General features: G+C 36.8%; 1 protein-coding gene and 1 pseudogene across 1 annotated transcript; one reads left to right on the forward strand and one right to left on the reverse strand.

Moving 5' to 3' along the window:
* Window positions 1-4,737: 4,737 nt before the first annotated feature.
* Window positions 4,738-5,109, reverse strand: LOC117335875. The gene has a single exon (XM_033896132.1). The coding sequence runs from the start codon at window positions 5,107-5,109 to the stop codon at window positions 4,738-4,740; it is 372 nt and encodes a 123-aa protein (XP_033752023.1).
* Window positions 5,110-6,977: 1,868 nt separating this feature from the next.
* Window positions 6,978-20,171, forward strand: LOC117335876 (annotated as a pseudogene).
* Window positions 20,172-21,298: the final 1,127 nt, after the last annotated feature.

Genomic DNA, 21,298 nt, shown 5'->3' on the forward strand with positions numbered 1-21,298 from the left:
TTGAAGTTTAAGTAAATAAGCAATTGTTTGTTTGTTGTATTTACAATGAAAAAATGTGAATAAATACAAGCAAATAAAAACCAGATTGACATATTAATACACCGTTCATGACTTCCGGTTGGTGTAGCTGTGTACGACTACATGTGTGTCGTCTGCTATAGATTGTCATATTCTCTTTGTATATTATGCAAGTACTTGTGCGTTTGGTAGGACGTTGATAATATTGGTCATAAATAATCTGTGGTAAAGTTGAAATTAGATAATTCAGTTTAATAAGGTACAATGGTATTAAGAGTTATAGTAATCATGTCATGGGTCTGAAGCGAGATTCCCACGTGTCACAGTATAAGTATACAAACTAGGCTAGCTAGTGTAACACTGTGGGTTGTTAGGGTGAGTGAATCTGCCTTATCACCTCGAAAAGACATTGAATCAAGGCTACAACTGCACACATTCATTCCTTACAAGTCTGTCATTTCGAATTTGAATTTCTGTTACCATTTCTGAGCGTTGTTTGGAAGTTTTATGAAGTTATATTAACAGCTGTGGTCATTTAAGTCTATCCGACCAACAGGCCTTTCAGGCCTTTGATTTTTTTTAGCCACGATAATCCGTAGGTGGTGGTAGTGTTGGTAGGACAATTTATATCGTAGATCAGTGTTCATTGTTGTTACAGCATTTCATGTAAGCTTACATGTCCAAGAAAATTATCTAGATATATATACAACATGTTTATGGCAGACCTTAACTTTTAAACGACGTATTTTCATAAAGTCCAAGAGCCATGGATTGTACGGTATTCTGATTATAATCCAGAGAGTATCTTCTTCATTCTCCAAACTCAATTCTTAAAATAGATTAAATGATAACATAAACAAGATAAGTAAATTTACTACTAAGACCTATCTTAGATATCACGCTAAATCATTGTTGTTGTTGCTATAGTTTGTTACAACTAATTACCCTGTTCTTGGACGTTGCATGTTGTAATAAGAGTTTGTTTCTAAATCTAGACCCAATGTGCGAGTCAGTACTGGAGCACGCAGAAGCAGTCTTTGGTACAAGTTCGCCTGGATATTGTAAAACATTGTATCGTTATGGGATTTTGAACTGTTTACATGATTATAAACAAGACTTACTGGAAAGTGTAGTCTCTAAACAAGAGCCAAGTCGATAATATACAATTATTGCCTTTTGTGATCGGTGTACACGAGACTATACGGACCTGGTAAAGAATTTGTTCATCGAGGCCGCAGATGAACAAACTCTTGACCAGGTCCGTATAGTCTCGTGTACACCGATCACAAAAGGCAATAACTGTTTTGTAATATGGCCAACTAAAATGACTGAAAAAAATCCCAAGGCTCGATCCAGTCCAGATCTTGTTCACTAAAGTTTTCAAAGTCGGCATGCAGACTGACCTTTGAAACTTAAATATGGCCGGAATAGTCTTGTTGCACCTGAAGTATTTTTCCGGGTGTTCAACGAGTCTTATTTCTTCAAAATATCTTGTAATTCCTCTTCGTTTATTGTAGCGAAACGTTCTTGGGGTATCTCGTCTGCGATATTGTAAACAAAGTGATGCCGAACAATCGTTTGTTTCAAGCATTCTGATTGGCTGTTGTCCAAAGTAACTGTAACCGTGTTGCTTTTTATACAAGATAAAGCCGGTTGTAAGATACAATGAGTTCTTTATTCTGAAGAGTTCGACCAGGTATTACACACAGCACATGTTGTACAGAACGGGAACAAGAACGAATACGTAAAGGAAAGGAATGGAATCACTCTGAAATAAATATATAAAAATATACTAGACACTGAGTAGGATGAACAGTAGAACTTGCACACACATACATAACTAAGGGAGATAACTCGCTATTATAATTTACATAAATAATTCCATTTTAGATAGAATTACTTAAGTATCACAATAGATATAACCTTTACGATATTAAAGATTTAAAATTCATTGACTTCAATTACATAATATTAATAATAACTTCTTTCGAAGTATTACAACATTACAGTTAAATTAATAAGAATTACAGCTATATAAATGATCTACAGCCTATCATATATATACATCATTGAGGAATATTTAAGTTACATAAATGTTACATAACATTAACCATTTATAAATAAAATATATTAAATACCTGTGTGTGGCACAGAGCCATCCTACACAATACTTCCACGTTCTCTGCACAGATTCAATAAATTCTAAAATAATATAAATAACTATTTACTACATGTACTCTGATTACAAATAGATGAATATATTTCAAGAAGCAAAATAACCATTTTCAAAACCATCAACTTTACACATTTACCTCTAGCTCTATGACTGAAATTATAGAAATAAGAAAATAACTTATTTTACCAAATACTTCAAAATTATCACTAATCTAAATTAGCTATACTTATAAAAATCAAAGAAATAATAGAAATAATAGAAACTTACTTTAACCTGTCTAAAATCTTGAACCAGGAAAATATACTTGTGGTCAGCTTGACCGACAGGAGTCTAACTACCCTAACTATAGCATTCCCGCCAAAACTGACCAACAAAGGAAATAAAAATAGTGACCACTAAAACACAAGAAAAGGACATAGACTTTGGACTTAGATCACAGGGTGTAAACTGTAACACAAAATACAGCAATACATAACACATAGAACACAAAACATCACACCCTGTAACATGTAACGCCAATAAACGACAAACACATACACAATACAATCTGGGCAGATTTAAACAGACATCTGAACACAAATATCACATTTAATATATAAAATGATTGCTGGTTAGCTTTTGAACATTGTCAACTTCACCGATCTAAAAGATATTCGAAGTTTTGTTTTATACATATTGCTACATTTCAAAATTAAGTATTTAGATGTAAACTGTTTATTTGTTGTTATTACGCGAATATTCCGTTAATATGTTTAAATGAAAGCATTATTAGGCAAAGTTCACGTATGGTCGATATGTAAACAACGGCCGTGTGTGTAGTTTATGTGCAGCGCACGTTGTTATAGCCTCGTTCTCGGCTCCATGACAAATCTCGCGATAAATATAAATGCGGTGAGTTATTTTTATACACTGATGTCTCAAGCGTCCAGGCAAATGGTCATTTAAATGTAAGGAGTGCGTGAATGAGCATCTTAGATTGCCATTAATACAAATTTGCAACTAGAATTTTAGGTTGTTTGGGAGTATGTGGCTTTAAAGCGAGAAAGAAAATGTTCATACCACTGTACTGAATATTTATAGTAATAAGTTATTGATTATCTAAATGTCTTGATAAATGTCGTTTTATTGCTCACTGAAGTGAATCTATCATCCGTTCCTCAAATTCCTTTCCTTTACAACAAGCGAGTCAGTTTATCGGTACATCGGTGCTACAGCCGTGAGTGGTTGTGTCCCTTGTCCGATATAATATATCATTAGCTCACGGTTCCTATGACTGTCGGTAAGGAAATGGCCCAAGTAGCCTACAGTGGTTGCCTGGCGGGTATATGCAGTACATGCACACGTGTGACGATTTTATTGGAAGAGCTTGATCCCGGTCTTTTGACATACAAAGACGAACTTTTTATATGGTCAGTGACTTCAGAGAGAACTTTGAAATACTTGCGACCACGAGAGGTGGCCGAGATGAAAAATCCACAGATGTTCACGCGTCTCTTAGTTGATAAAATCATTAGTTTGCAGGACGTCATACAAATACGTGTACACACACAAATATACAGTAAGCTATAGTCTGTTTCAGAATAGGTACGATTACATTACACCCCCTTTGTTCGGATTTTGACTGATATTGCTCCAATTGTTAATAGATGATAGTATCGTTAAATCATTAAAGCAAGAACATTTAAACACAACATTAATTCTAAATTGACTAGAAATTGTCCAAAGTTTTGCCTAGAATAAAATGTTAAACTATAAGAAATAAGTTTTACTCAGTCTTTGCTATTCAACTACAACTGAACTAAAACAGTCACATTTCTCCATCTATACTAGCACTTGAGAACCTTAGAATGAAAAACAGTATCTCTTTCAAGGGCAAGACGTTTCACGGCAGGATTTCAAGTACCACAGTTTTAAAGATATAGTTTCTGAGGTGATTTAGATATTCTACCAAACCTAGTCACTGTCATTTTACACGATTTGGATCCACCAGTTCCTTTGCAGGGTTTGGGAGATCCACCATTAGTCTGTATCCTGTTTTGTCTCCATTAGGTTTCTCATCCTCCAGTTACTCATCTTCATCCGAATCGGGGGTGTTACTCTCAGGTTGTTGGATTTGATCCGATACTTTCGTCCGATTCCTCCTATAGATTGTACTTTTAGAGGTCTCGACAAGGTATGACCTTGGAGTGTCTGACCTTGACCAATCGGGACCTGGAATACGGATGTCCTGAGTCTTAATCCACAAATTGTCACCAAATGAAAGCTCTGGTTGAGTTCGAGCTCAGTGACTTTTGTCATAGTTCTTTTTCTGGACAGTCTTACACTTCATGTCCTCTTTCTTGAACTCGATTCTATTTCCAGTTGGGATAGGAATGGAATGATGAATAGGGAGGGTAGTTTGCAGTTTTCACCCCATAAGTAGTTCTGTCGGACTTTTCCCTTGTTCCAATGGAGTGCTACGATATGAAAGCAATGCTAGATATGGATTTAAGGAGCCTTTTCACTGTCTGTACGGCCCTTTCAGCCTCCCAATTACTTTGAGGTTATCTGGGACTGCTGGTAATATGTTGGAAGCCGTACTCATTGGAATACTTAAGAAATGTCTCCGAAATGTACTGTGGCCAATTATCGGATATCAGCTGCTGTGGTACCCTGTGTCGGGCAAAAATTGACTTCGAAAGATTCACAACAGTCTGAGAGGTAGTATTGTTCTCCAATCGTGCAATTTCTATGTATCGAGAGAAATAGTCCACCACAAGTACATATTCCTTTCCGCACCAGAGAAGCAAGTCTGAACCGAGTTTTTGCCAAGGCATTTCTGGCGTAGGAGTAGAAATAATTGGCTCGGCTTGAGCTTTCCGGTGTTTAGCACATTCCTGACAATCGCGAACCATATCACCGATGTCGCGGCTCATGCCAGGTCCCCTGTCCAGATGTGTACTCCATTTGATACGAATATTGCATCATTCTCATCCAGAATCTTTGTGTACGGGGTGGGAGATCGCAGAGTGGTTTGTATCCAAACAACGCGAGTAACGGCTTGTGGTCTGTTTCTATAATAATGTCCAAACCAGTGATCAGGTCACTGAATTCGTCACACGTCCAGGTTGTCGCGATGGCTTCTTTTTCCACTTGTGCGTAGTTCGACCCTGTAGGTGCGACGCGTACGCGACCGCTCTCCAGGTTCCACTATTGACCGACTTTTGAAGTAGTAGAGCGCCTAAGCCGTATGACGAAGCATCTGCTGCTAGCTTTGTTTCCACAGCCGGGGTCATATAGCCATGCTGCTGTCTGGTCTTCAGCCCAGTACCAATCATTGTTGGGATTAAGTAGATCTCTCAGGGGTTTGTCAACTCTGCCAACTTTGCCGAAAACTTCCTAGCTGATTCACTATTCCTAGGAATCGACGAAGCTCAGTTATATTGGTTGGAGTCGGCATGTCCTCCAGTGCTTTGATTCTTTTTGGATCAGGTCTTCCTCAGCGTTCCGTATCCGCAATGTTCCGACAGTGCATGTAGTGAGGTAATGAAAGTTTCCACATGTTCGTCCTCCATTTGTTTGCGTTGATTGAATTTTGCACGCTCGAAGAACAATGATATAACTATCGAAACCTGGTAGGTTTTTCTACTCTTCCTGAGGCATTTCAAAAGCACTAAATATCTTCTCGACCTCATGACCCATTGCTTAGATGAGGGTTTTGACCTGTAAAGCCTCGTCTTGTTCTACGAGACCGGAGGCTTCCCAGAATCTTTGGAAGTATCTCCCATTTCAGCAATTCTTCAGGCACTTTGAAGTTTAACTTCTCCGGCGGTGTGAACTGGTATAAAGCCATGGTTCGGTTTATATTGTATTCCCGTATTCTGACACCATGTTATATCAGTTGATTCTGACACCATGTTATATCAGTTGTTTAGCTTAGTAAATAACAACAAACACACTTGACCGTGTTCCGCCATAACGTGGTCAGTCTATCTATTTTTAGACTACAGTCGGTGTGTCCAGCAAGGCCAGTGAACATTCAAGGTATTATTCCGTCGAGAGTAATCATTTATCATCCCTATACACTCCCTTGATCCGTAAGGTAAACGTTAGCTACTCGATGTAGAACATTTACCGCGTGGTGTTGCCTTAGATAAAAAAAATAGTTGATCAAAGTCAAATGAGTAAAGATAAACAAGGATACGATAAAGGCTAACTGTAGATTAGTGGTGGACCAAGCAGACGACAACATGGAGATCGTTACTGCAGTTCTGGTGACTATGGCTATACTCCTTTATACATTGTAAGTATGTAAACATGACATCATCGCCTGTCTGGGCCGTTCTTATGTTTGTGGCTATCCTCCTTTATACAGATGTACATTGTAAGTATGTAACGTGGCAGCATCGCCTGTCTGGGTTGTTCTAATGTGTCTGGCTATCCTCCTTTATACATTGTAAGTATGTAAACATGGCAGCATCGCCTGTCTGGGCCGTTCTTATGTTTGTGGCTATCCTCCTTTATACATTGTAAGTATATAAACATGGCATCATCGCCTGTCAGTCGGATGATATTCTTTTGGCTCCGATATTTAAATATTTGATAAACTTACAAACAAAGGAGTATTTTAAGAACTTTTAATCGAAACTAATTTCAGGATCTTATGAATAATATAAACGTGATGCCAAATAAAATAAGGAAAATTAAAGGTGAAGGTGGTTAGAGAGTGTGAATAATGAGATAAATTAAAGGTGAAGGTGGTTAGAGAGTGTGAATAATGAGATAAATTAAAGGTGAAGGTGGTTAGAGAGTGTGAATAATGAGATATATTTTAACATAATAAAACTATGTAAAGTTTAAATGAGATGCGCAAGTAATGATGATATTACCAGTATATTCATTGCCTTTTTTATTAAGTAGTTCATTATCTGTGAAAACAAGAATTGATATGAATGAGTCAAAATGAAACTAGAGCCGTAAACCAAAGATACGTTATCGCCCCTTTCTGTCATATAGAAATAAAAAAGCTGCATTGATTTCCGTGGTATTATACGAAAATCCTCATATTGATATATGACCGATCCCCTAAATGATTTGCTCTAAAAAACTTAAATATTGGTTTTAGAATCAAGCGAAATGTTATAGAATTAAATGTGTGCAAATTTGGGGGGGGATGAAATATGATCCTCTACAAAGCTTCATTTTTGTGTAGGAATTCGGTAAGCAATAAAAATCGATGTTTTGCTTTATTAATGATACAATCCTCTTAATCTTACTAGTTTTTCGAAGTCGGAGGGTATTAATGTATTATCCTCTCACGACCTAGTAATTGATTAGGGGTGACCTTACACTTCACACCTAACATATTTTGAGTTACATATCATTTCAGTTTGATGAGCCGTGATTTCTGGACGTTCAAGAGGATGGGGATACCGGGACCGACACCTCTACCAATCGTCGGCAACTTGATGGCCTTGGCATCGGAGGTAAAAACATTTGATTATGATTAACGTTTTTCCGGGTTTATAGATAAACGAGTTGGCGTGTTAGCGGATTTATTCTTCCTAAAGATAAATAAATGTTTTCCATACACGGTCACACATATTAATTGCAGCAAGAGATATTACATACATTAACAGCACACGACGGAGGATATTAAGAAAATAAACAAAGACACACTATTATCGTTTTCACCTCAATACTTGTTATGTGTTGTGATTCATATGGGTTGTTATTATTGACATGTGTTATTATTGACATGCATTGTTATTGTTATTGACACGTGTTGCTATTATTGACATAATTATATTGTTATTATTGACACGTTTTGTTATTGTTGACATATGTTGTTATTATTGTTTCATCTACTCAATAACTGACATGTGTTGTTAATACTGTCTTGTGTTCTGATTATTGATATTTGTTGTTATTATTGACATTTTATGTTATTATTGACATGTCATATTATTGTCGTGTGTTATTATTTTTGACAGGTGTTGTTATTATTGATATATGTTGTTCTCATTGTCGTATGTTGTTTTTATTGACATGTGTTAGTGACATGTGTTGTAATTATTGACATCTGTTGTTATTAATGATACTTGTTGTTATTATTGACATGTTTTGTTATTATTGACACATGTTGTTATTATTGACATGTGATGGTATTGTTGACATGTATTGTTATTGTTGACATGTATTGTTATTATTGACATGTGTTGTTATTATTGGGCACACACGCTACTGATGTGGATCAGGAAACTGCGTAAGGTTCTCTTGTTTTAACGATATTCACGCAAAACACCGTCAGTGAAAGGACAACAAAAAATATCAAAATGTATTCATCAATGATGAAATAATCGAGAAACCAGTATCATGAACATATCAGGAAAGAACGATGTGAAATGAAAACTATCGGAAATAATAAAATTGCGTTTCTTTTTTCCGCTTGTATAATTTGTCCATCTATTTTAATGAAACCGTAAAAAACGAATGACAATATCGTATTTAGTAAATTTGATTATGTATGCTTCGTTTAACCATATTGGCCATACTGTTTCTTTACAGGGTTTTCGTTCTTTTGACCTGAACGCTGTTAAAAAATACGGAAAAGTTTTTGGGTAGGTTATTGTTTTGAACTTAGATGCATAATCTTGTAATAATGGAATTTCATTTTCAATTTTTTGCTATCAACTTAAACTATGCAAATTATGTTGTGAAGAGACACAGTATAATCCATGCTCCCTCATACCCATTGCTGGTATTGTTCGCAATGCTTCCTTGTTACTAAACATCTGTTTTATATATCTTTATATCGAAGCTGCATGATGCGTCAAACACAAAGCAAAGTAACTAATTGTTAGAAAAAAGTAATAATCAAACGAGTTTTTAAAATTCATAATCATAATCTTAAAGAGTTTATTTAATCAGAGATCACAGTAATAAGTATAAGATGTATTGTTTGCTGACTTCATTGCCCCGTCAACAGCCATCAAGAAAAAAAAATAGGGTAAAGAGGCTTGCCCAAGGACACAACCATAACAGCACTCACTTCGGATCTTCATCTGAGGTAACGTGACAGGTGCTTTAACCGACTGAGCTATCACGGCCCCCTCACCTGAGGTTATGTGACCGGCGCTTTAACCGACTGAGCTATCACGGCCCCCTCACCTGAGATTACGTGGCCGGTTACAGGTGCTTTAACCGACTGAGCTATCACGGCCCGCTCACCTGAGGTTATGTGACAGGTGCATTAACCGACTGAGCTATCACGTCCCCCTCACCTGAAGTTACGTGACAGGTGCTTTAACCGACTGAGCTATCACGGCCCCCTCACCTGAGATTACGTGGCCGGTTACAGGCGCTTTAACCGACTGAGCCATCATGGCCCCCTCACCTGCGGTTACGTGACAGGTGCTTTAACCGACTGAGCTATCACGGCCCCCTCACCTGAGGTTACGTGACAGGTGCTTTAACCGACTGAGTGATCACGGCCCCCTCACCTGAGATTACGTGACCGGTTACAGGTGCTTTAACCGACTGAGCTATCACGGCCCCCTCACCTGAGATTACGTGGCCAGTTATAGGCGCTTTAACCGACTGAGCTATCGCGGCCCCCTAACCTGAGGTTACATGACAGGTGCTTTAACTGACTGAGCTATCACGGCCCCCTAACCTGAGGTTATGTGACGGGCGCTTTAACCGATTGAGCTATCACGGCCCCCTCACCTGAGGTTACGTGACAGGTGCTTTAACCGACTGAGCTATCACGTCCCCCTCACATGAGGTTACGTGACAGGTGCTTTAACCGACTGAGCTATCACGGCCCCCTCACCTGAGATTACGTGGCCGGTTACGGGCGCTTTAACCGACTGAGCTATCGCGGCCACTCACCTGAGGTTACATGATAGGCTCTTTAACCGACTGAGCTATCGCGGCCACTCACCTGAGGTTACATGATAGGCTCTTTAACCGACTGAGCTATCGCGGCCACTCACCTGAGGTTACATGATTGGCTCTTTAACCGACTGAGCTATCGCAACCCCCTCACCTGAGGTTATGTGACAGGCGATTTAACCGACTGAGCTATCACGGCCACCTAACCTGAGGTTATGTGACAGGGGATTTAACCGACTGAGCTATCACGGCCCCCTAACCTGAGGTTATGTGACAGGCGATTTAACCGACTGAGCTATCACGGCCCCCTAACCTGAGGTTATGTGACAGGCGATTTAACCGACTGAGCTATCACGGCCCCCTCACCTGAGGTTATGTGACAGGCGATTTAACCGACTGAGCTATCACGGCCCCCTAACCTGATGTTATGTGCCCGGCGATTTAACCGACTGAGCTATCACGGCCCCCTAACCTGAGGTTATGTGACAGGCGATTTAACCGACTGAGCTATCACGGCCCCCTCACCTGAGGTTATGTGACAGGCGATTTAACCGACTGAGCTATCACGGCCCCCTAACCTGAGGTGGCCGGTTACAGATGCGCCCACGGCGCCTTGAAGTGCATCATACTAGGAATTTAGAGATGTAAATTGTGAATGATGAAAAAAGTATAAAATATTGAGGGCTGTAATGAAAAAGAAAAAGTTAATCTTTATCCTATATTTACTGATATTTTAAAAGCCAATATTCGCCGGTATATTTTTGATGATTTTAACTTACATTGCAGCCATTTCGATATGCTTTCTCCGAATCTAGTCATATCAGATAAAGAAATGCTGAAGGAGGTTTTGGTGACCAAGTTCAATAACTTTATAGATAAAAGGGTAAGTTAATAAAAGTATAAGACACTTGATTATGACATCTGAAGATATTCGTAACGAACGTCACCAGAACACACATTTATTATTATTATTATTATTATTTTTTTTTTTTTTGAATTTGTTTTATTTTTGCCAGATTTTTCCATAATCAAAAACAGTAAAGAGACAAGATAAATAGCACAACAAACACCAACAGACACACACACACATACCCTCTCACACATACATACACCAGCAGAGCATCTTCTTTGGCAATTACCCTCATCATCGTCTTCATAATTATCATTCATGCCAGCACTTATGATGCTCATCTAATAACATGTTCTTTTTCATATCAAACATACGCACATGTGTACTAACACACATCCTTATATGCACCTACTTACATGTGCACAACCCACAACCTTATATACACACACTCAAATGTGCACTTAAACAGAGTCGTACACACATACTCAAATGTGCACTAACAACCTTACACACACACACACGCACATGCACCCTCACACAGCTCACACACATACTCATGCATATTCGCAAATACTTGCATTTAATAGTCTACATGCTATTATCACATATATAATTCACTTAGCAAAAAAAAAAGACAAAAAAAAAGGAAAGGGATAAAGCAGAGAGAGAGAGAAAGAGAAGGGGAGGCCATGAGATGATGAATTCATTCTTATGCGAATTAAAGTGTACAGGTGTTATTGTCAGCACATAGTCAGGATTAGATTTCAAGTTTAATAAGATTTTCCCATTTTCTCCATTCATTCATAAATTTTAATCTTAGTGTTATTTTTGCTATTTGAAATATATTTTTGCACAGAATAATGACTTTGTATAGTTTTAACTAAAGTATTGATATTCAGAGAACTATGTAGGCATCTTGTTATGTAAATGTAGTGTTTTATTATCAAAATTATTTCGTTATCAACTCGAACACTTGGGCTATTGTAACTAGTAATTCCAAACAGAAAGGATTGTTTATTGATAGAAAAGGGATCCCGGAATTAACAATGCATCGATAAGTGATTCTAGTGTCTGTAGAAGGTTTTGAACTTCTTGGCATTCTCAAAGAACATGACTGACTGATTCTCTTTCAAAGTAAGTTGCATAGGTTGCATAAGGGACTGATAACTAGTCTTGCCTTAAACAGCCTTGAATTGGTAGTTAAAATGTTATGAGTAATCCTGTATTGCAGCCATTGAAGCTTAGTATTTTTTGTTACCTGGAATGGTAATTTGTAAATATTTTCCCAATTTTTATGAGTTAGTTCGAATTGTTCCCCCCATTTTGCTTTACCAGTTGGTTCTGCTTTTGTTATGTTTAACAATTTATAAAAATCCTTTGTACCTTTCTGGTTCCTCAAAATAATCTGAATATAAAAAGGTATTATTGGCCGCACAACAATATTTTCAAATGGCAACCTATCAGCAATGAATCTTTTAATGGAAGACACAAGTCCTTGGTATTGAAGGAAATTAGTTGTTATATCATATGTTTAAACAAAATCTTTGTAACTTAGAAAAGATTCAATACTATCAGACTCCAACATACCCACTACATGTGGGACTCCTTTTCTGTACCACTGATTGTAAAAATCTGGTTTACCTGATATAGTAATATTCCTATTAAACCAAATAGGTGCTTGCAAAACTGAATTTTCCTCAGGAAAAGTAGTTTCTAAGGAAATATAAAATGTATACCATGCTCTAAAAACCTCCTTCCAATATTTATTAGTACAATTCTTACGGCATTTTTTATATATTCACCTCCAGTATTTAGCAAAACTTCAGTATTTACACTAGTATTTAATATCAAGGACCACTTGCCTGGTGTATGAAAAGGTCTTCTATTCCAACTTAGTTTTAATGAGTCTGCAAAAGCCTTGAATTAACCACTTTTAAACCACCATTTATGATATCTTGGACAACAGTTTCTTAATTTTGTTAACTTTACTGTTCCATAGGAATTCAAATAGAATAGTGTTAATATTGCTGAATGTTTTTTCATCTGGATTAGGCAGAGCTGTAAAGAGGTGGATGAATTGTGAAATAAAAAGATATTGAATTATGTGTATCTTCCCTATCGGTTTGAGGTTTCTTCTTTTCCAAGTATTTACAAGAGTTTTTAGTTTTACGATTTTCTTGTCATAATTGATCTTTGGCATAGCATGAAGGTTCACATCAAATTCTATCCCAAGTAGACTAAACCGTTCCCGTCCCCACTGTAGATTACGTTCAGGCATAAGTATGTCCTGGCTATATGTTTTTGACCCTATCCATATGATCTGTGTCTTATCAATATTTACTCTAAGCCCTGAGAGATCTGCATAGGTATTTAGTTCCTTCAGAGATTCAGATAATGATTGTTGCGATCCATCAATATTTCACATTTAATTTTATCTACGGTTTTATTCAATGATTCACATACTTGTATAATCAAAAGGAATTACAAATGCTACCACAGAAGAAACAATTTATGACAACAACAAAAAAGAGTTACCAGCTTATGACTGGCGTATGAATATAAAAGTAACACATCTGCAGAACCGGCAAAAAAAAAAGAACGGAAAATAAACCTTCTGCCGTATAAAATTATATTCAACAAGTGCAATACATTTTATCCTCGTGTTTGTAGTGATTAGATAAGTACTTCATTATTTATTCTTATTCGTTTCCTTTTATCATACGTGCTATTTTCTTACGCGGAACATCATGCTAGAGCTGTTAACAGACTCACAGCTGGAATGTCGGGGGAAAGCTTTTAGTTCATGAATTATAGCGATTGAAGTGCTTTCAGTTGACAGATATGAGCTGATAATGTTAACTGGGCAAAGGTAAATTTAATGAAGCGCGTGCAAATAAAAGCAGTTCAATGTCAGCATTCTTTGTTTCTATAAATAATAGGCATTTGACGGATACAATGGTGATTTGGACTATGGACTCACTGTTAACAGGGGCGATCACTGGAAGCGGAACAGGAGTATTGTCACACCTGCATTTTCATCTGCGAAACTTCGCCAGGTAAGATATGATAGAAAACAGAGAAAACGTATTTTATATTTATAGGTATAGGTAGCAGACGTCTGAATATCCAATTTAAGAACGCTTAATATGTCTTTTTTACTTTTTACATTATATCATTTCCTTTTAAGATGGTTCCGATGGTCCAGGAAGCTTGTAAAACTTTAGAAAAAACGTTTCAAAAAGCTGTAAAAAATGGCGATAATGACCAAGTGGAAATGGCAAGGTGAATTTTTATACTTTATTTTCTTGATTTCCTTTTCCCTTGATGTAAAAAATATGTGCCATATATCTGCTATAAATATGGTTGAAATATACAATGCACAATGCATGTTATATCAACATACATAACAACAAGTTTCTTAATAGAAAACATATACATGGACAAAATAGACCACAACGTCAATGTACATGAACAAAATATACCAATATACAACAACGTCAGTAAAAACGTACACAATATACCACAACGTCAGTACAGAGTTACATTATAGCTACAACGTCAATATACAGAGACAAAATATACCGCGTCAATATCATGGGACAAAATACACCACAACGTCAATAAACGTCATACAAAATACACCAAAACGTCAATAGAATGGGAAAAATATACCACAATGTCAATATGCAAGGACAAAATATACCACAACGTCAATATACAGCGATAAAACACACCACAACGTCAGCATAAGTATATATATATACCTTTAACGTCATTACAAAGGAACAAAATATACCACTACGTCATTACAAAGGAACAAAATATACCACTACGTCATTACAAAGGAACAAAATATACCACTACGTCATTACAAAGGAACAAAATATACCACTACGTCAGTAAGAGGGAACAAAATATACCACAATGTATCAAATATGAATATTACATAAGTGTATTCCATCAACATACCTTATCACAAAATATTCATATACAAGATGTACTTATATTCTTACGCAACACCTAAACGTTTGTTACCCATATATGTTAAATAGGGGTTAAGTAGTTCACTGAATCTTTCTCTTGATTGAAACTAGCACTAACTAATAGTGCTAATAAACATCGTAATTTCTTTGAAGGTTATTTAGAGGATATACCATGGACGTAATCAGTTCTACGGCTTTCGGTATCAGAGTAGATTCCCAGAGTAACCCGGATGACCCATTTGTAATGCATGCGAAGAAGATGTTCGACTTTTCCTTGACCGGCCCTGCGATACTCCTGATATGTGAGAACTACCTCCATTACTCTTCAGTCCCACTCTTGTTTACAATCTTTATAACTTCTTATATTTAACTTGTTTGACAATCTGCGCCTAAAAAAACGGCTTCCATTCAATCGTTGTTTTTTTTTTTGGGGGGGGGGGGGGGGGGGGGGGGGGGTTTCATTTTTTTCAGTATTAGGCATACGGAACTTTCTTGCTCATTATCATTTCATATAAAATTCATGAAAATGAAACTATGAATAGAGATAATTGCATTCCTAATATGATTTTATTATGTAGTGAGAAAATACAAGGGAAACTGCATGCTATTTGAATGTGTGTTTTATTATCTTTGAAGTGTTTTTTCCGGCTTTGAAACCCCTGTTACTGAGGCTTGGCGTATGTATTTTCCACGTGATAGTATGGATTACTTCCGCAAACTTACAGCTAAGCTTCTTGATGAACGGAGATCAAACAAGCAGGTAAGACAAAAAAAGGACATTAATGAGATCACGATTGGTTGATTACACAGTAAACAGTTAAGAGTGAACAAATACATGGCAAAACGACTACGCTGTACAGAATTGCAAACATGTATAAGGAAACACTAAAAGAACTGATGAAACAAAAACAAAAGCAAAAAAAAATGAACATTTAAACAGATTAAACTTTTAAAGCCCCATACTCCCAAACAATATATCTAAATGATTACATAAATTATTGCAAATCAAAAACTGGAGGCAAATGTGTATTTATGAAAGTATAAGGGAAATTCCCCAAAATAATAACTGCGTCCGACGGACCAAGTTTCTATGTAAATTAGTCCCACAATGCAACGGGCGGGTTATCAGTCGACACAAAATGGCGAAGCGACCTGCCAAAACGCAAGACAGATTACATGTATGTCATAAAGAAACGTAGAAGAGACAGGAATTGGCAAAACCAAAAAGTTTTCTTAAGGAAAGAATTGATTCTTAGGAGAAAAGGAATAGACTCGAATTCCGATTTTACCGGATGTCTATTGGATTGCTGGGTTTCTGTATTCCTCACCGATCTGAATTTTATCGATGTTTCGTTGTATGCATATTGCTATACTTCAAATAATGTATTTAGTTGTATGATTGTTTATGTCGATCAGTTAGTACGAGCATGTTTTGTTAATATTTTCAAATGAAAGCAATATTAGGTAAGTTCGCGTATACTCGATATGTAAATGTAGTGTACGTTGCTGTTGTCTTATTCACGGCTCCGTGACAAATCTCGCGATAACAATAAACTGATCATATACTGATGTCGCAAGTATATCCCGGTCAAGCGTTCAGTTCAGTGGTCATGTTAGGAGAGCGTGAATTGAAACATCTATATCAACTTGAAATAGAAATTGAGAGTGTGCGGCTTAAAAATATATAATATCGTTACCAAAAGTGCTGCTTGGGATTGCTTTTTAGATCCGAAATTCGATGTTTAAGGTGACTATTTCTAAAAATAGATCATTTCCTTGTTATGACTCAAGTTTCTTCGGGCAGATCAAGCCCAAACTTGATGAAGATCTTCCTTTTCAAAAGTGCTTGCTTGTGAATGTTTTCAAGGTCCAGAGGTCCAAGGTGAAGATCGCTGTTAATAAAAAATAGGAAATGTGTTCCCTTGTGAATTATAAAGTTCTTTTGTGGGCCGATAAAACTCAAACTTAATGCAGATTATCCTTGCAAAACGTTCTTGCTTGACATGTCTTTAAGGTCCGAAGGTTGGAGGTCGGAGGCCAAGGTCATTGCTACTAATTAGAAAATTTGTTTCCTTGTGATAACTCAGCTTCCTTTGGGTCGTTCAATCTCAAATTTCATGCAGTTTTTCCTTATCACAAAGAGTTGTATGTGATTGTTTGTTTGTCTTTATGTTAGACGTGTCTCAAGGGTTTTTCTCTAACTCAGGATAAATATGTTCTCTTATATTAATACTGTTGTTGAAATGTCACAGTTATTTTGTCATAATAATTGCGTTCTATTTTCATAAATACTGTTGTAGACATGCAACCAGGACTTTCTCCAACTTATGATAGATGCACAGGAAGGGAGATTGGAACCGAATGACGACGATGATGATCCACATCACCAGAATATTTTCTCACATCAACATCAGAAAGGTATTCAAGTCAATACTTGTTCATGAAAAATACTGAAGTCGCCGAAACGAAACAATTCATAATGTTATCCACTAGACACATACACACTCGAAAGGACGTTTGTTGTTCTATTTGTTGGTTTTTAAGCAGATGATCTATGTTTAAGGGCTAACGTTTGATGAAATCCTTGGAAATGTACAACTGTTTTATGTGGCGGGCTACGAAACGACGGCTATTACACTAACAATGATTACATACAACCTCGCAACGAACCCGGACTGTCAGGACAGATTACGTCAGGAAATCGAGGAAAAGATTGGATCGGTAGGACTTTTCCAAAGTCTGCGGTAACGATTGTTCAATATATTATATTAATATACACCGAGAATATGCATTGGTACATGTACTTTTGTAACGTGCTCTCTGATTTGTCAATCGTGTACAGTGATTTTTGTTCTGTGTTTTAATTGCTAAACTACTTTTTAGCGCTAAAACCATTGGTTTTATGATTGAGCTTTTGACTAACTTAAATGCATAAAATGGGCACGATAGGTTGGTCAGGTTCAAATATGTTATCTGTCAAAGTAACGTAATGGACCAATGGGAGAACTGAATATTGACATTTTTTCCTTTTTACAGGAGATAATAGATTCTGAGAACGTCAACAAACTACCTTACTTGGAGATGTGTATCAATGAGACGTTGCGGATGTACACGCCGTTTATGAGGCAAGGAGACGATATAATTGATAACTTTACACTTGTCTCCGACTTCTTTATAATTTTTGTATTGACTGATTTCTTTATCAATCCTAATGGTGTGTCTTATTAATTCTTTTTTTAGAAATACCTTTTGTTGTGTTTTACATGTTTTTATTCGATTTAAGGAAACAGTATTCGTTATTTCTAAACATACCTTTATTAATAGTGATTGATGATTCGAATTAATGCATTGGTATTACAATTTCAGGGTTGACAGAAAATGTGTAAAGACTACCAAGGTCAAGGACATTACGATACCAGCCGGGATGGTGGTGACAGTGCCTGTATACGCAATACACCATGATTCGGATATTTGGGAGAACCCTGATGTTTTTAATCCGGAAAGGTGATTATAGTCGGATGTTTTCAATCCAGAAAGGTGATGATAAACCGGATGTTTACAGTCGAGAAGTTCTATACCAATAGCTGATAAAAGTTATTTGTGATGAATGTTCATTAGCAGTCATGATTACTTTGGAAGTCTAACGTATCATTTATGTCCAATCGCTCTTTGAATTATGATGAACTTGTCTAATTAACTAATTACGTACTTAAATTACTAAACAAGGACCGCAAAGTGTCAAAAACGGATAAAAAGTATTTATTTATTTTAACGAAATATGAAAGTTTGAACGATAAACTAATACCAAAATACTAAGGTAAGTATACCGCAGATAATATTCATTTTTTAAGCATTTTGTGAAAAAAAAAACGAAAAAAAAGAAGGTAAATGTTTGTAAACAATTTGACTGTCCTTCAATATACAGTCCATTATATAGCGTATAGAGAACTGTATTACTTACCCTAATCCTGTTCAATGATCAAATTTTAATCATTTATGCAAAATGTTGATTTTTGGCTTTGATGTGTGTCACCCCAATGACTTGTTGAACGACAGTGGAAATAACAGACCACCCTGTAACATTCCAAACCTTTATGCACACATGTTTCTTTCCTAGTATTAAACCCGTAATACGCATACAAGTGATGCCGACATGTGTAGACCACATCTTCCAATGACCATCGCTGTTATTCATAATTAGGACACTAATAACAATATATTACATACTACATTTATGTATTACATGATAGTGACAAAACAATTTGGCCAGACATTGCGGCCAGTGGAGTTATTATACCCGCTGACACACTACAGTGTATTAGACAGGGAGGTGAGTAGACAGAGTCAGTGGAGTCAGTATACCCCCTGCCACACTCCGGTGGGCCAGACATTGCGGTCAGTGGAGTTATTATACCCTGACACACTACAGTGTATTAGACAGGGAGGTGAGTAGACAGCGTCAGTGGAGTCAGTATACCCCCTGCCACACTCCGGTAGGTCAGACAGCTTCTAGCTGGCGTGCAATACGTAATAAACATAATGTAATGATATGGTCTATTGTCAGGTTTTCACTGTCCGAGAGAAAACATCACGATCCGATGGACTTTCTACCTTTTGGATATGGACCTCGTGGATGTATTGGCACACGACTCGCTTTAATGGAGATCAAAATGGCAACTGCTCTTGTCGTACGCAACTTCCAGTTAAACGTTGGCAGCAAAACAGATGTATGTATGCATCAGTTACCGGTAATTGTTATATATAAGTGATAACGGCAACATAACATAGAAAACAAATAATGATCGTAATAGTCACATGTTTTAACCATATCATAACATAAAATGTTGAACATACTAAAACAAAAACTAAGCGTTCATTATACATACATTTGACCATTTATATATTGTACAAAAAACATCGAAAGATATAACTGCGTTTTTATCATTGCTTTTTTGGAATAGTATTCAGAATTAAAAACCATGATTTCAAAAATAAAAATAAATATTCTTTTACAGATTCCTCCGCAAATGGAAGAGAAAGCAGTACTTATGCCGTCACATGTGTGGCTGACGTTGGAAGAGATACCAATCAAACCCAACCCTAATTAGAGAGACCCGTATATACCGGAATCACGACCAATTAGCCCTCTATGTGTGGATATTGTGGGGCGAAACCAGGGAACATCGTTAATGATGTTGGCATACTTTGTAGAACAATTTTAGAACAATTACAGCCGAATTAAATTCTAATTACAAAACGGGCAAAACAGCTCACATAGACATGTCTCCTTCTGTTTATCGACTACAGCCATGACACTCATACTCTGTATGTTTATCTAGTGTTTCTCAGACAGTGGTACAGTTGTACCAATTCCAATGTAATATGTCATCATAAGCATTACCCCAAACTCAACAAAATTTATTATGGAAGCGTCAGATAATGGGAACATGATAAGTCCATATCTTCCGGCTTCACTCCCGTACCAAAACCGAAAACAGCGTTCAAATTAAACCGAGAAAGGGGTCTTTTGAGAGGACAAGGCGTCCAAATTAAACCGAGAAAAAGGTCTTTTGAGAGGACAAAGCGTCCAAATTAAACCGAGAAAAAGGTCTTTTGAGAGGACAAGGCGTCCAAATTAAACCGAGAAAAGGGTCTTTTGAGAGGACAAAGCGTCCAGATTAAACCGAGAAAAGGGTCTTTTGAGAGGACAATGCGTCCAAATTAAACCGAGAAAAGGGTCTTTTGAGAGGACAATGCGTCCAAATTAAACTGAGAAAAAAGGTCTTTTGAGAGGACGTGAAAATCGTTTCAATTGATGTGTCTTTATTGTCCTTGATTTGCGTAACTGTAGACTTTCGAAAACCTGATATTTAAGTTGACGGAGTCATTATTACGTCCTCTGGTTCATGGTTACAAGCCTTTAGATGACAGAGAGTCATTATTACGTCCTCTGGTTCATGGTTACAAGCCTTTAGATGACAGAGAGTCATTATTACGTCCTCTGGTTCATGGTTACAAGCCTAAGTTAACAGAGTCATACTTGCCCTAGTTACTGGTAACAAACCTATAGTTGACAGTCATTATTATTTGCCCTAGTTACTGGTAACAAGCCTATAGTTCACAGGTACCTCATTCATGTAAACCCACCTCCACTGATCTTCTGTTTGAAGGAAGGAAACACCAATATATGTTTAAGGCCTTTTAACATTAATTAGTTAAGGTTATAAAATGTATTTACATATTTCATTATAACCATTTAAAAATTTGTATTTTCTTGTTCTTAACAGTTTTTTGTTAAACGTTGTCTGCGTCATTCTCGAGTAATTCAATTTGGCATTAATGATGAAAGCAAAAATGAAATGCGAAATTGGGGGAAAAGAGGGAAGTAAAAAAAAA

The sequence above is a fragment of the Pecten maximus genome, chromosome 10 (assembly GCF_902652985.1).
Source record: "Pecten maximus chromosome 10, xPecMax1.1, whole genome shotgun sequence".
Lineage (NCBI taxonomy): Eukaryota > Metazoa > Mollusca > Bivalvia > Pectinida > Pectinidae > Pecten > Pecten maximus.

What these genes read in the sequence shown, in the direction of transcription:
- LOC117335875 (XM_033896132.1), bottom strand. Translation starts at nt 5,109, where the DNA reads ATGAGCCGCGACATCGGTGATATGGTTCGCGATTGTCAGGAATGTGCT.